Source organism: Podarcis pityusensis (assembly GCF_964106645.2).
Source record: "Podarcis pityusensis genome assembly, chromosome: Z".
NCBI lineage: Eukaryota > Metazoa > Chordata > Lepidosauria > Squamata > Lacertidae > Podarcis > Podarcis pityusensis.
In genome coordinates this window covers 27,936,900-27,949,582 of record NC_138044.1, presented here as the reverse complement: position 1 = coordinate 27,949,582, position 12,683 = coordinate 27,936,900, and the positions used below count along the sequence as shown (strand labels likewise).

The 12,683-nt window shown below is 43.6% G+C and overlaps 1 protein-coding gene across 12 annotated transcripts in view; it reads right to left on the bottom strand.

Annotated features, from left to right (window-relative positions):
- TENM1 (teneurin transmembrane protein 1) overlaps positions 1-12,683 on the bottom strand; it is a 410,060-nt gene that overhangs the window by 22,321 nt on the left and 375,056 nt on the right. For all 12 annotated transcript variants that reach the window (XM_080991224.1, XM_080991234.1, XM_080991231.1 and 9 more), the window contains 2 exons: positions 11,220-11,392; positions 7,730-7,965 (listed from right to left, as the gene is read on the bottom strand). In XM_080991224.1, coding sequence (XP_080847350.1) covers positions 7,730-7,965; positions 11,220-11,392 — 409 coding nt within the window. The remainder of the gene's footprint in view (positions 1-7,729; positions 7,966-11,219; positions 11,393-12,683) is intronic.

The following is a 12,683-nucleotide window of genomic DNA, read 5'->3' as shown; positions in this document are numbered from 1 at the left end:
GTTATGTGCCAAAGCTCACCAGGGGTCTGGTGTCTAGGAAAATATGAAGGCTTGAGGCATGTGCTTTCCCCTCACTGGATTACTGCCACTTCTACACCATTGCAGCGAAAGAATGGTGTGATCCTGAGCATGAGTCACACCACTTTCAATATATTTTATTTATGCATATGGCAGTTCACATTGCCAGAAGGTGTACCAAAGTGATTTACAGGGACAATACCACACAAAATATACATTCACAGTCCATTAAAAACATATACCCAAATCTACAAAAACCATCCAACCATGTAAAACAGCAGTGGGGAACCTGCTGAAGTGCTCCAGATGTTGGACTACAACTCCCATCAGCCCCAGCCAGCATGGCCAAAGCCAATGAAAGCTGCAGCCTACCAATATATGGAGGGCCACAGGTGCCCCAACCCAACATTAAATAACCACCCCACCTGCATAAAGGTGAACACTAAAAATATAAATTATCAAAAGCCAGACATTTAGCCCTGTCCAAATTGCCTGGGAGAATAAATATATATTTGCCCAGTGCTGGAAGGGCAGCCCACAGAAAGCATGGGTCACTGCACAAGAGGAGGCTTGTTCTCTTGTTGCAATCTTCCAAACTTCTCCTGGTGTGGGGTGTATGCACAGAGCCTTAGATGCTGATCTCAGGTTCCAGGTAGGTTCATACAGGGCAAGTTGGTCCTTGAGGTATTGGAGACTTGAGCTATTAAAGCTTTATAGGTCGAAAACATAAATGCTCTCTTTTCTAATACACACACATCACTTAATCCCTATGCAGAGAACACCATCAGTTCCCCTCCCCACACATACAAGATCCACCCCAGTTCCTCCTTGCCTCTCTCTACTACCTAGTAATTTCCTCTAAGGCCAACCAGGACTCAGCCTAGCAAATTCTTTTTGTAAACAAGCATCCCCACCACAATCCATTTCTTTGCCATAGGCAAATGGACCATTCTTTCCTGTCTTACCCAGGATTCAGGTTTTGGTTTTTTTTGCCAAGACCTACTGGTGCCCAACTGAGGGCTCATGCAGACTTCCTTTTGTGGTGTGTTTCTAGGCACAGTTCCATGTCTTAAAGCACTGTTTCTGAGCGCTTTCTTCTCTTGCCCTGGTGCTTTCCCCACTCTTTACCACTGAAATGGAGCAAATGGCAAAATGGCAATTCCCTGAAAACCCAAATTATTGTTTGTTCCAATTCAGCATTAAAGATCAGAATTTCACAAAGAAAGCACCAGGGCAAAAACAAAAAGAAACCCCACTTTAAAGTGCAGACCTGTGCCTAGAAAACATGGGGCCAATAGTGTGGATGAGCCGTGAATGATTGTTTTCCGTAACAGTACTGAATCCTAGAATATATGATGAAGAGTTCCTCCATGCCTGTCCAGAGCTGTTTCCTCTCTCCACTATGCTACTGCAGCTTGTTTCCTTCCCACTCAGTATTAAGTAGGCGGGCACTTCTGAGCATGCACAAAGGGGTCTGGTCTCACTGCTAAGGAAATTTCCCCTGTCCCTTTCTTCACCAGCCTGCTGTGCACACAGAGAACACAATAGGCAACTGTCTCAACAAATACTGGGGGACAAAATAAATGCAACAAATGGAATAAACAAATATGTACTGTATTTTTCGCTCTATAAGACGCACATTTTCCCCTCCAAAAATTAAGGGGAAATGTGTGTGTGTCTTATGGAGTGAATGCAGGCTCCTTGGCTTCAGCGATAGCAACGCGAAGCCACCGAAGCGCAGTGGGAGCGCTCCCACCGTGCTCCAGAGGCTTCGTGTTGCTTTCGCTGAAGCCTGGAGAGTGAGACTCTCCTGGCTTCAGTGAAAGGAACCCGAAGCCTCCAGAGCACAGCAGGAACTCCCGCTGCGCTCCGGAGGCTTCAGGTTGCCTTCTGCTGAAGCCTGGAGAGTGAGAGGGGTCGGTGCGCCCCCACCCCTCTCGCTCTCCAGATAGCCGCCTGAAGCCTCCGGAGCGCAGCAGGAGCTCCCGCCGTGCCCCAGAGGCTTCAGGTTGCCTTCACTGAAGGGTAGGTGCCCCTTCAGCTAAGGCGCAGTGCCCCTTCAGCTAAGCGGGAGGAGAAATGGAAGGGGCTCTGTTTCTCCTGCCGCTTCGCTGAAGGGGCGCTGCACAGAGAGGGGGATATTTTTTTTCTTCTTGTTCTCCCCCTCTAAAACAAGGTGCATCCTATGGTCGGGTGCGTCCTATAGAGTGAAAAATACGGTATCTGGAATCCCTAGCTAGATGAGAAACCACATGTGTAATCAGGAGACATAAGTGCAGTTGTTGTGGACTACAACTCCAGTCAGAGCTACTCTTAACACTTGCAGCTGCAATGGAATGACAATATGCTTTTCTTTACAGATCACTGTACTTAATGCATTTTGCTCTTGCTGATCCTCAACTTGCCTTTGAAGAAGGCCACAGTAATCCTACGAGTTCTTGCAATATGCAAAGGGTAGTCAACATGCAGCTATTATGGACTCCAACTCCCATCAGCCCCAGCCAGCATAGCCAATAGTCAGGGATGATTGAAGCTGTAGTCTAACAACAACAAATGGAGGGCACAACATTTGGCTAATCCTACATATTGCATCTCCTACCTGCAAGTTAATGCCACAGTATGAGTGGTGAGAGAATGACATTCCACCAGGCACCAGCAGGAACAGGATAGGATACGCCATCCCTATCACCAACCTTGCAGTTAGCAAACCTGAAATTACTACCTACCACGTGGGACCTCTGAAAGCAGCTAAATTGCTTGTTCCTACCAAATTTCATGTTTCAGCATGCTGGGACCAGTTTGATGGATAGCTCTGCATTCACAGGCAGCTGCGCAAGAGGGATTAATGACAGGAGCTCACTGAATGATGTGAAGGGAAAGTGTAAGCTGAAAAATTCAGAAGGGAATGCCTGTGATGGGAGGATCACAGCGCAGTCCAAATTTGCCCTACCAAAGCTGGTATTTGTCCCTCCAGGAGAGGAGATAAAGCAGGGCTTGGGAACCTTTTTCAGGCAAAGGGCCACAATCCCTTCTGGGCAGCCTTCTAGGGGCCACATGGCAGCAATTGACAGAGCCAGAGGTAAACGTTCATGGATAAATGGATGTGAATTTCACTTATGAATAATAGGCTAATTTTTACACACAGTCACCCCCACCCGTCTCTATCCTCTCTCCAAGGAAGCAAGAAGCAATACTAGAGTTCAAGGACATATTCCAGCCAGGCAAATGCTATTGGAGCAGGAACCAGGAACCATGAGTATGCCAAGGGACGGGGGGAGAGAGATGAAAAGGGCTGCATTTGGCCTCCAGGCCTCAGGTTCTCCACACTGAAAGTCTTCTTGGTCTAAAAATGCAGCTAAGAGAGGTGAAGGAAGAGCCCTTTATAACTAAACACAGCAAGGAAATTGTTCCACCTGAAATCACAGTTTGCATAGTAATGACAAAGTTAAAAAGTTATGGGCACAGAGAATACATTTAAGCTTGCTTAAAAGTCCCAGGATGTGGGTAGGAAAACCAGTGCGAGTTAACAACCTGTTAATCGAGTTAAAAGACCATCTAATAACAGTGGGAGACAGGCTCATGTACCTCTGGATTGCACTCATTTTGAGTCTTTAAAAGTGCCATTAGTCAAGGTGAGCGTCTATCCTCAGGCAGTGGATTGGGATGAGTCTGCCTTCAGATGTCTGCCAATGAACCGAACTATGATCTGAAACTGGTTCATTCTGTGAAGGGATGGATAGCAGAGGGTGGCCTCCCATCATTTCTCCCCATTCACCACCACCTATGATTCTGTGTGTATCACTGCCATTTTGCTGCTCCATGAAAGTAGAGTTGAGACTCTTGCAGGAAATTTCAAGTAACCTGTGCCTCATTCTAAGGAAGTGTCCTTTTCAGAGCAAAGTACTGTTGGTGAGGTAGCCCCAGAGAGCAGTAATTTAAATGGTATTTTCCACTGCAAAAAATGGCAGCAGTACAACAGCTCTTCAGGTCCAACTTGCCCATAGTGCCTTACTCTGAGAATAGACTCTGTGTCCCTCAGAGTGAAGCATGGCTGAGATGTCTCCAGAGGGCCTTAAGGAGAGCCTGCAGAGGAGAGAGAAGATATGGGGGAGGTTGTTGCCTGGTGGTGGGAGGCTTCAGGTGGCAAAATGTCTCGCACTGCTGCAGGAAAGATCCCCTTTCTAATCATGACTGGACTGTGACAAACCCAGTATCCTAAATGCTAACAGTAAGCTCATTCTCTCAAGTGCCAATTCTAATGTGCTGAAAATACTGGTATCATTCACTCACAGTAAGCTCAAGGGAACCAGAGGGTTTCAGGACTCCCAATAAAAGTTAGTGGTGGTGAAACCAGAGCTTGGAAAGTGCGTTTTTAAAAGTTCTAGTTCAACGTGTCCAAAAGGGAAGAACCGTATTTTTCCGTGTATAAGACTAGGTTTTCCCTCCTAAAAAATGTCAAAAATAAGGGGGTGTCTTGTACACAGGGCCATCTCCTCCATTTTCTTAAATCTGAGTCACCCAAAATAGGGGGAGTCTTTACATGGGACGTCTTATAGACGGGAAAATATAATAATTCTAGTTCACATTCTTCCCTTTACAAAATGAACTAATTTGGTTTGCGCTCAGTTCACAGCTCTAACTCAAGTTCATCCAAATGATTCTTGGCAATATTTTTCAGCCCTCAGAATATTACAAGCTGCTGTGCTGATGTATAAAAAATACAGAGGTACCTCGGTTTTGGAACGTCTCTGTTGATGAATGTTTCGGAACCTGAATGCCGTAAACCCAGAAGTAAATCCTTCAGTTTTCGAACGCGCCTTGGAAGTTGAACAGGAAACATAGCTTCCGTATTGAGTTCAAAACGTTTTCGAACGTTTTGGAACTTGAATGGTCTTCCGGACCAGATTACATTTGAAAACTGAGGTACCACTGTACTTAAGAAGACTAAGATAACACAAAAACACACTCAAAACTGGAATGTGAATTGTGTAGTCTATTTTACCCCAAAATTTTGATCTTTAAGCCTAGAAGGCCAAAGAGTATAAAGAGGAAAAAACACATGAACTTAAACTACAAATCGAGCAAATTTCTACACCAACACAATTTTAATCCATGTTCACTTTACTCAGCAATTATGGGAATTACGTTTAGGTATAATTCAGAGATATTGAACTAATTCAGTTAAATTCATTAAACTGAACTGGTTTATTCCAAGCACTGAGATAAGTATGTGTACACACACATGCATCTATTCGCTGGTACATTTTTCATAATCACTCCTTCCCCTTGCTGTAAGAAAAAATGGAATCCTGCTGGATTGGACCAAAGTTCTATTTAGTCCAATATACTGTTCCTCATAGTTGCCAATCAGATAACTCTGAGATGCCTCAAACATGAACCTAGGTGGAATCTACACACATGTAAAAAACGCTGTGAAAATGCTTTTTTTAAAAAAGGTTTTGAAAAATACATAGAATTTGGCATAGCTCACTGTTGCCATTTAGTGTCACATTTGTATATTACAGTTTACAACACATTTAAAACGTTTTATTTGCAGCTGTACAGCTGAGTTCCTAGATTTAGTTGGAAGGTGGAAGGAGAAAGACTGTGATGTCTTCTCTCTCACCAACATTCCAAACACAGTTTCTGGTAGTGGAGAAGCAATGTTCCTTGCCTCCTCTTCAGAGCATGGAAGCTGTGTTCAATTTGGGGAATGAAAAAGAAGGCCTAAATTTGCAAAGAGGATGGTTAATGTTGCAAACCACCCTGTAATCTTCAGATGAAGAGTGGTATATAAATTTAATAAATAATAAGGTGAGGAGTTGGGAAGAATAAATGAGTGACACTGGGAAGGGGGAAGGACTGGAACATCCCATGCTTTCCTCCTCCCTTCGGATTTGACAGATCTATCATAATCACTATGTACGTGGATCGTTGTCATTAGACCATTAGCTTGAATGCTAACTATTCACTGTACTCATCAAGGCTTCCCAAAGGAGTAATTCTGTCAAATGGAAAAGAGATTTCCTAAAGCATTTTTCCTGCACATTATTGATGTCTTTGGGTCTTAAACTTAAGTCCGTTAATTAAACAGAAAAATATTGACCACCTGCCATAGGGAACTGTTAATACTCTGGTTAAAATACAAGCCATAAAGGCAAACTGGGTGTGATGGCAGCAGCTCTGTGTAAACACAGAACAGGAGATGCCAACACAATTAATCGGAGATGGGCTTGGAAACGAACTTGGGGGGTCTGTCATAAAAGGGCAGCTCAAATGAGAGGCAAGCTTTTTATGTCCCCTAATTCTTATCTAGTTCCAAAAATAGTTTCAAAAAATGACACTTCCCATTCCTTCCCTTTATTTCCAGTGAATTATGTCCATTCTCCCCTGCCCTTATTCCTGGGCATACTGTTATGTCAGAGCTGAGGAACCCTTTTCAGTCTGAGGGCCGCATTCCCTTGATGTCAGTCTTCCAAGGGCTATATGCCATTAGTAAGTGAAGCTGGAGACAAAAGTGGGTAGCACAATGGATGTACCTTTGTAAAGTAGGCTACCTTCCAGTCACACAGAGGCAGAGCTAGCTGCTCTGGCACCCAGAGAAGCTCACATGCTGTGCACCCGGGGGCAGGAGGAGCATCCCAGGGGGGCAGGGCGGCGATGTCACCCCCCTCAGGGATGACACCTGGGGCGGACTGCACCCACCACACCTCCTTTCTCCATCAGTGGGCAGAGTCTTCCCAGTATCACTGTTCAAGAACATATTCCAGCCAGCGAAAACACTCATGGATCCTGAACAGTGAGGGGTGTGGTCTGCGAGGAGGGTGTAATCCAGGGAAGGGACATGGGTCTTAATTTCGGTCCACTTCCCCCAGGTCCACTTTTACTTCTGTAATTTACACATTAGTAGACCTACATGATAGTCCTCCTAGGACATTTTCACACTGCCACCTGTACAATGTCTACAAATTTCAGTCAGCTGCCACTTGTCATTTTCCTTCTGGAAACAAACAAACAAACAAACAAACACTTACCCTGGGGCATAAAATATCTCTCGATGCCTATAATTTTCTAATGGGGCATGCTTATTACCTCAGCCCATGTTAGCAGAACGGGGTGTTACAAAACAGCATCATTCTTCCACATACAAACGGTCAGGGAAAGGTCATGAAACTGCATATGGTGTGTCAATAGGTTGGAAGAAACCATATAATGTGGCTTGGGGACCCAGGACAGTTGTATTGCATGTTTGTTAATGGGATGAGAAACATGCCCCTCCCAACTCACTGAGAGGAACAGGGATCTCCTAACAACTCTTAGCCTTCTTAACTAACAATGTGTCTCTGGAGCCTAAGGGGAAGCCATGATTGTTTAATGTAGTATGATGACACTGCTTTGAATTTATATTGCATATTGGCCTTAAATGAACCATATATACTTGAATCCCTCCCACAAAATAGTGACAGGCTGCACTAACCCCAGCTGCACTAACACGTTCATATAAATACAGGGAATCCTTCAGACTGCCTCAAACTGTTTAGGGCTTGAAAGATCAGCACCAACACCATGTATTGGACACAAAAACAAATAATCAGACAGCGCAGACTGGAGAGCACAGGCATATTTACAATAACAGCAGCTTAACGTGATTCTCAGATGCGATTGCCTTCCCAAAGAATGCTTCATTTGACACATGAGATGAAAACCTTACCCGTAACCTTCTCTCAAATGCAGAGATATTGCCTTTGGTCTGTTCCTTCCTTTGTCTCCACTCAATAAGATTGGAGTTATGCTCTCCGGGTAAAGAGATATTGCATTTTCCTAAAGTAGGATTGACAACGCCAGCTAGGATGTGAGGTTCTGTGTTCAGAGTGATCTCCATTCCGCTGGCAAAAGTGACTCTCAGTGACCCATCTGGACTGACCCGATATATATTCTGAATGTTGTCTGTCAGCAACAAAACAAGGAAGGGGAAAGAGTTCAGTTTTTTTCAGCTTCATGAAGCAACTGCTGTGTGTGTAAAGATTATATTTATGCATAGTCAGATAGCAGTAGGCATTGCCAACATCTGTAAGTCTTTGTAATTGGGGGGGGGGGGGGGCGACCTCCCATACTTTTAAGGCATACAGCTTATTGTTACTACACCCAGACCTTAGTAAATTTACATATTAGCAACACCCTTCATCTTGATTAAAGGTATTTTGATTTCAGAGACTTTTCAACTTATGAAACCTTAAGTTAGCCTTTGGTGTACTTCATTATTTACTACCTTTGGGCTGCTACTGAAAAACCTGTTGCCTGGGGAATTTAATATGCAGCTAAAGTCAAAACTGGTGATTGTATAATTAAACAGCTAAAATGCAGCTGTGGAAATTGTACTAATGTTGTAACAACTGAGAGCATTGTAAGAAAGATGAAGATAATCTGAGTTAAAATGAAATGCCTGCATGTGCTATGAAATATTGCAAAATGTATGTATGTATGTATGTATGCTATGTATGTATTGTGGCATTATTGTTATTTATTGTTATTTATTGAATTTATATATTGCCCTATACCCTGAGGTCACAGAACAAAATCGAAGTATAAAACCACAAAATATATAATCAAAATAAAAACAAGCCAATAACCCCCACCCCAAACCCACATTTTAAAAAGACACAGAATGTCAATCAAATCAACCGAAGGCCTGGTTAAAAAGGAATGTTTTTGCCTAGCACCTAAAGGTGTATAATATTATATTCCACCTTTCCTCCAAGGAACTCAAAGTGATTCTCTCTCTCTCCATTTTGGCCTAAAAAAACAACAAACAAAGGCCAAACCCTCAAAACTCCACATGGTATTTTGGCCTAACAACAACAACAATAACCCCACATGAAGTAGGTTGGCTGAGAGACTGTGATGGGGACAAAGGCCACACAGTGAGTTTCGTGGCTGAGGGGGGAGTGGAACCCTGGTCCCCCAGGTCCTTGTCTGACACTCAAACCCAGAGGTTGAGAACAGAGGGCCTGAGAGCCAAAGGTGTCCCCCCCCCCCCCAGCCCTTTGGATTCTCCCCTACCACATCCTTTCTCCCCAGGCCACACTCCTCCTCACTGGTATTGCTTCACATTCTCTCTGATTGTTTTTGTCTGTCTGGGATGTGTCTTTGAATACTGACAATGTCCCTAGCTTGCCTAGATGGAGGACAGAGAGAGGTGTGCAAGTGTGTGTAGAAACCAGCCCATGAAACAAATGTAAAAATTCACATTCAATGCCTTAGCCACTTGTGCCACCAGCCCCACTCACCACTGGCATGTGGCCTCTGGAAAGCTGGCCAAATGGCAATGTGACCCTTGGGTCGAAAAAAATCAAAACCCTAGCTTCTAGCTTCTGCTGTAGCTACTATACCACATTGGCTCCCCCCCCCTTTTTTAGCGTAAGAAAATGTCCACAATTTTTCATGCCCTCAAAAATAAAAACAAGATTTTCACGACCACATGAAATTGAACACAGGTCCTTTTGCATGCAAAGCAGGTTCACATGGACTTCCCTCTCTGATGGCAGCCTTCCTGCACATCAAGAGCTGAACTCCTAGGCATACAGAATGTCCCCTTGAGATTTAGGGCATGGAAAACCCAGTCTGATTTGTTATCACTGGATAAAGCAAGAACCTGCAGCCTTCCAGCTACTGCTGAACTACAATTCCCATTGTCCCTGCAAGTGGTCATGGTGACTAAAAAGCTACAGCAGGGGTAAGGAATCTTTTTTGGTCAGATGGCAAAAGCCCATTCACTACTCAGAAGAACTCTGCTAAATGGCTACTTGTGGACGCAATGGCGGCAGAGCAGTAGGCTTTCTTCATATGGCAATGCTACCTCACATGTGTTTCCACAGGTTCTGACTAAGATTTATGCCACCTGCACTCTAGCTTTTGACTGTCCTGTTTCATTACATGCGGGTCACTAGAGTAACACAGTGACCTACGTGCTCCACAGCTACAATGAAGGCACCCAGGAGCATTGTGTCAATGGCTCTAGACACTTAAACATTCCACACTGTGACAGGAGCCTTGACAGGAGCACCAGCCATATCAGCTGGGAAATCCCCCAGAGCATCCAGGAACCCTTCTGACTCCATAAGTATCTTAGGGCAGACCATCTCAATAGTTCCTTCACCCCTGCAGCATGAAGTTGCTGTGAAATAAAGCTTGGCTTTGTTCTTTAATAGAAAGAGTGATGGAGGGAGAGTCAACTTGGAAATGCCACCCCAATTCTTGAATATTCCAGCATCTAAAGTTTGGTCCGATGCTAGCAATTACCGTATTTTTTGCACCATAACACTCACTTTTTTCCTCCTAGAAAGTAAAGGGAAATGTCTGTGCATGTTATGGAGGAAATGCCTGTGCGTGTTATAGAGCGAAAAATACGGTAAGTTATGGGTGGCATGGGGAAGCTGTGGCCCTCCAGAGGTTGTTGGACTCACATCATCCCCATCCAGCATAACTAATGGCTAGGGATGAAGGGAGTTGTAATCTAACACATCTGAAGGGCAGATTTGCAATGAAAGGAAGTGTAACGATAGCCCTACTGCAAGTGTCCCAAGATGTACTGTAGTACAACTTACAGTACAGTAGTACTGTAAGTTGATCCTAGGGTGCTGAAGATGAAGATGCCACACTTTATCAAAATTTAACTGGGACATATGGTAGGCTGATGGGTCTGTAATTTTATTTATTTATTTATTTATTTATTTGATGTGTTACACTGGTCACCTCCCAACCCTGTGGGGTAAAGAAGCCAAGATTAGTGACAAGCTGCGTGCTGACATCTCACTAAGATCTATGAGATGTATAAATGCTGCTCTGTCATTTTAAACGTGTTTATCAGTTTCTTTTTACTAACTTGTTACAATAATCTAGTAACCTGGTCTTCAACTGGTAGGTCAGGACCCACTAGTGGATCGTGCACTGATCCAAGGAGGATCACAACAGAAGCATGACCCCCATGCAAACACATGGTAAAAGATTAAGAAATGGGTTTGCAAATGCATGTTTGGGTTAAAAGTGGGTCTTGGGTCTGAAAAGGTTGAAGATAACTTGATGTAGTAGGAACTAGAATATCAGGCCCCAATAAACTAATGAGCAGAGTTTTCCTAAATGCATTTAGCAAGCAGAAACTGCCAGAGTTCACGCAAGTGTGGTGAAGGGGAAACTAAATGTACCTTGTTTTAATGTGTAGATAGTTGAGGTAGCTGAAAAATTTGTAGCTGTGATCACATTCTCCCTGTTTGAAGTGTCGATTTCAACTCTCATCAGTTTTTCTACGTCACTATGGAAGCTGCTGACCTCACCCGTCGGAAATGTTGCATTGGTTAAATGTCCATCAGAATCATACCTGGGAAGAGAAAGAATTAAAGAAAGATAAATATAAATATAAAATGTACTGAACAGACTTCTAGAGGAGGGAGCCATTGCAGGTCGGCCGCATCTCTCAGGAGCTCCTGAAAGATGTAATTAAGTGGTGACTAATGGCAGAGATTATCTGCTGTTTTTGTCTCTGTTGAACAGAGATAATATTGGGATTAACTCCTAGATGCTCTAGATGAATTACTCACTGATGTGGAATTAAGAAATCCTATCAGACAGGTGAGTGACCAGGAGTGGGAGTTACGATGTTGAAGGAGATGGAATTCATGGAAGGAGGACTTTGTGTACAGCATGGAATCAACTCAGAAGAAAACGTGACCATGCCTCCTGCAATATTTTTTGGAAAAAAAGAATGGAAATAAAGGAAATGGGGGGGGGGGCTAAATGACAAGGATGGAAGACCATGGCAACAGGCATAGAATCATAGAGTTGGAAGAGATCACAAGGGCCATCGAGTCCAACCCCCTGCCAAGCAGGAAACACCATCAGAGCACTCCTGACATATGGTTGTCAAGCCTCTGCTTAAAGACCTCCAAAGAAGGAGACTCCACCACACTCCTTGGCAGCAAATTCCACTGTCGAACAGCTCTTACTGTCAGGAAGTTCTTCCTAATGTTTAGGTGGAATCTTCTTTCTTGTAGTTTGGATCCATTGCTCCGTGTCCGCTTCTCTGGAGCAGCAGAAAACAACCTTTCTCCCTCCTCTATGTGACATCCTTTTATATATTTGAACATGGCTATCATATCACCCCTTAACCTCCTCTTCTCCAGGCTAAACATGCCCAGCTTCCTGGAAGCTGCCCAATGGAACATGCCCAATGGAACTGGAAGATATGGATACTTTTTTGAGAATGTGAGTTAATGTCTACATAAGTCATAATCATTTAGGAATATTGTCTTATTATATAACAGCAAAGAAACTCATGAGGAATGAAGAATAAGGACTGATTGTCTTTTTAAATTTGGAGGTAAAGTTGTGAGGTTGGACCGGAGGAAGATTAAGGCTGACTCTTACATATACCAATAATTGGAGAACCTCTTTTGGACTTCTTGGATGGGAAGGAAAAGAAATGAACCCGAGATGCCTGAATTTAACTTAACATCAGCTAGCAGAGGGAGGAATAACTGGATATTACTCTGGATTGAATATTGGATTATTATGAGGAACTTTTGCAGGCACAACTGACAGATGGATAGTTGCAAGTCACTTTTACTTCTCCCTCCCTCCCTCCCTCCCTCTTTCTCTCTTTCTGTTATTAT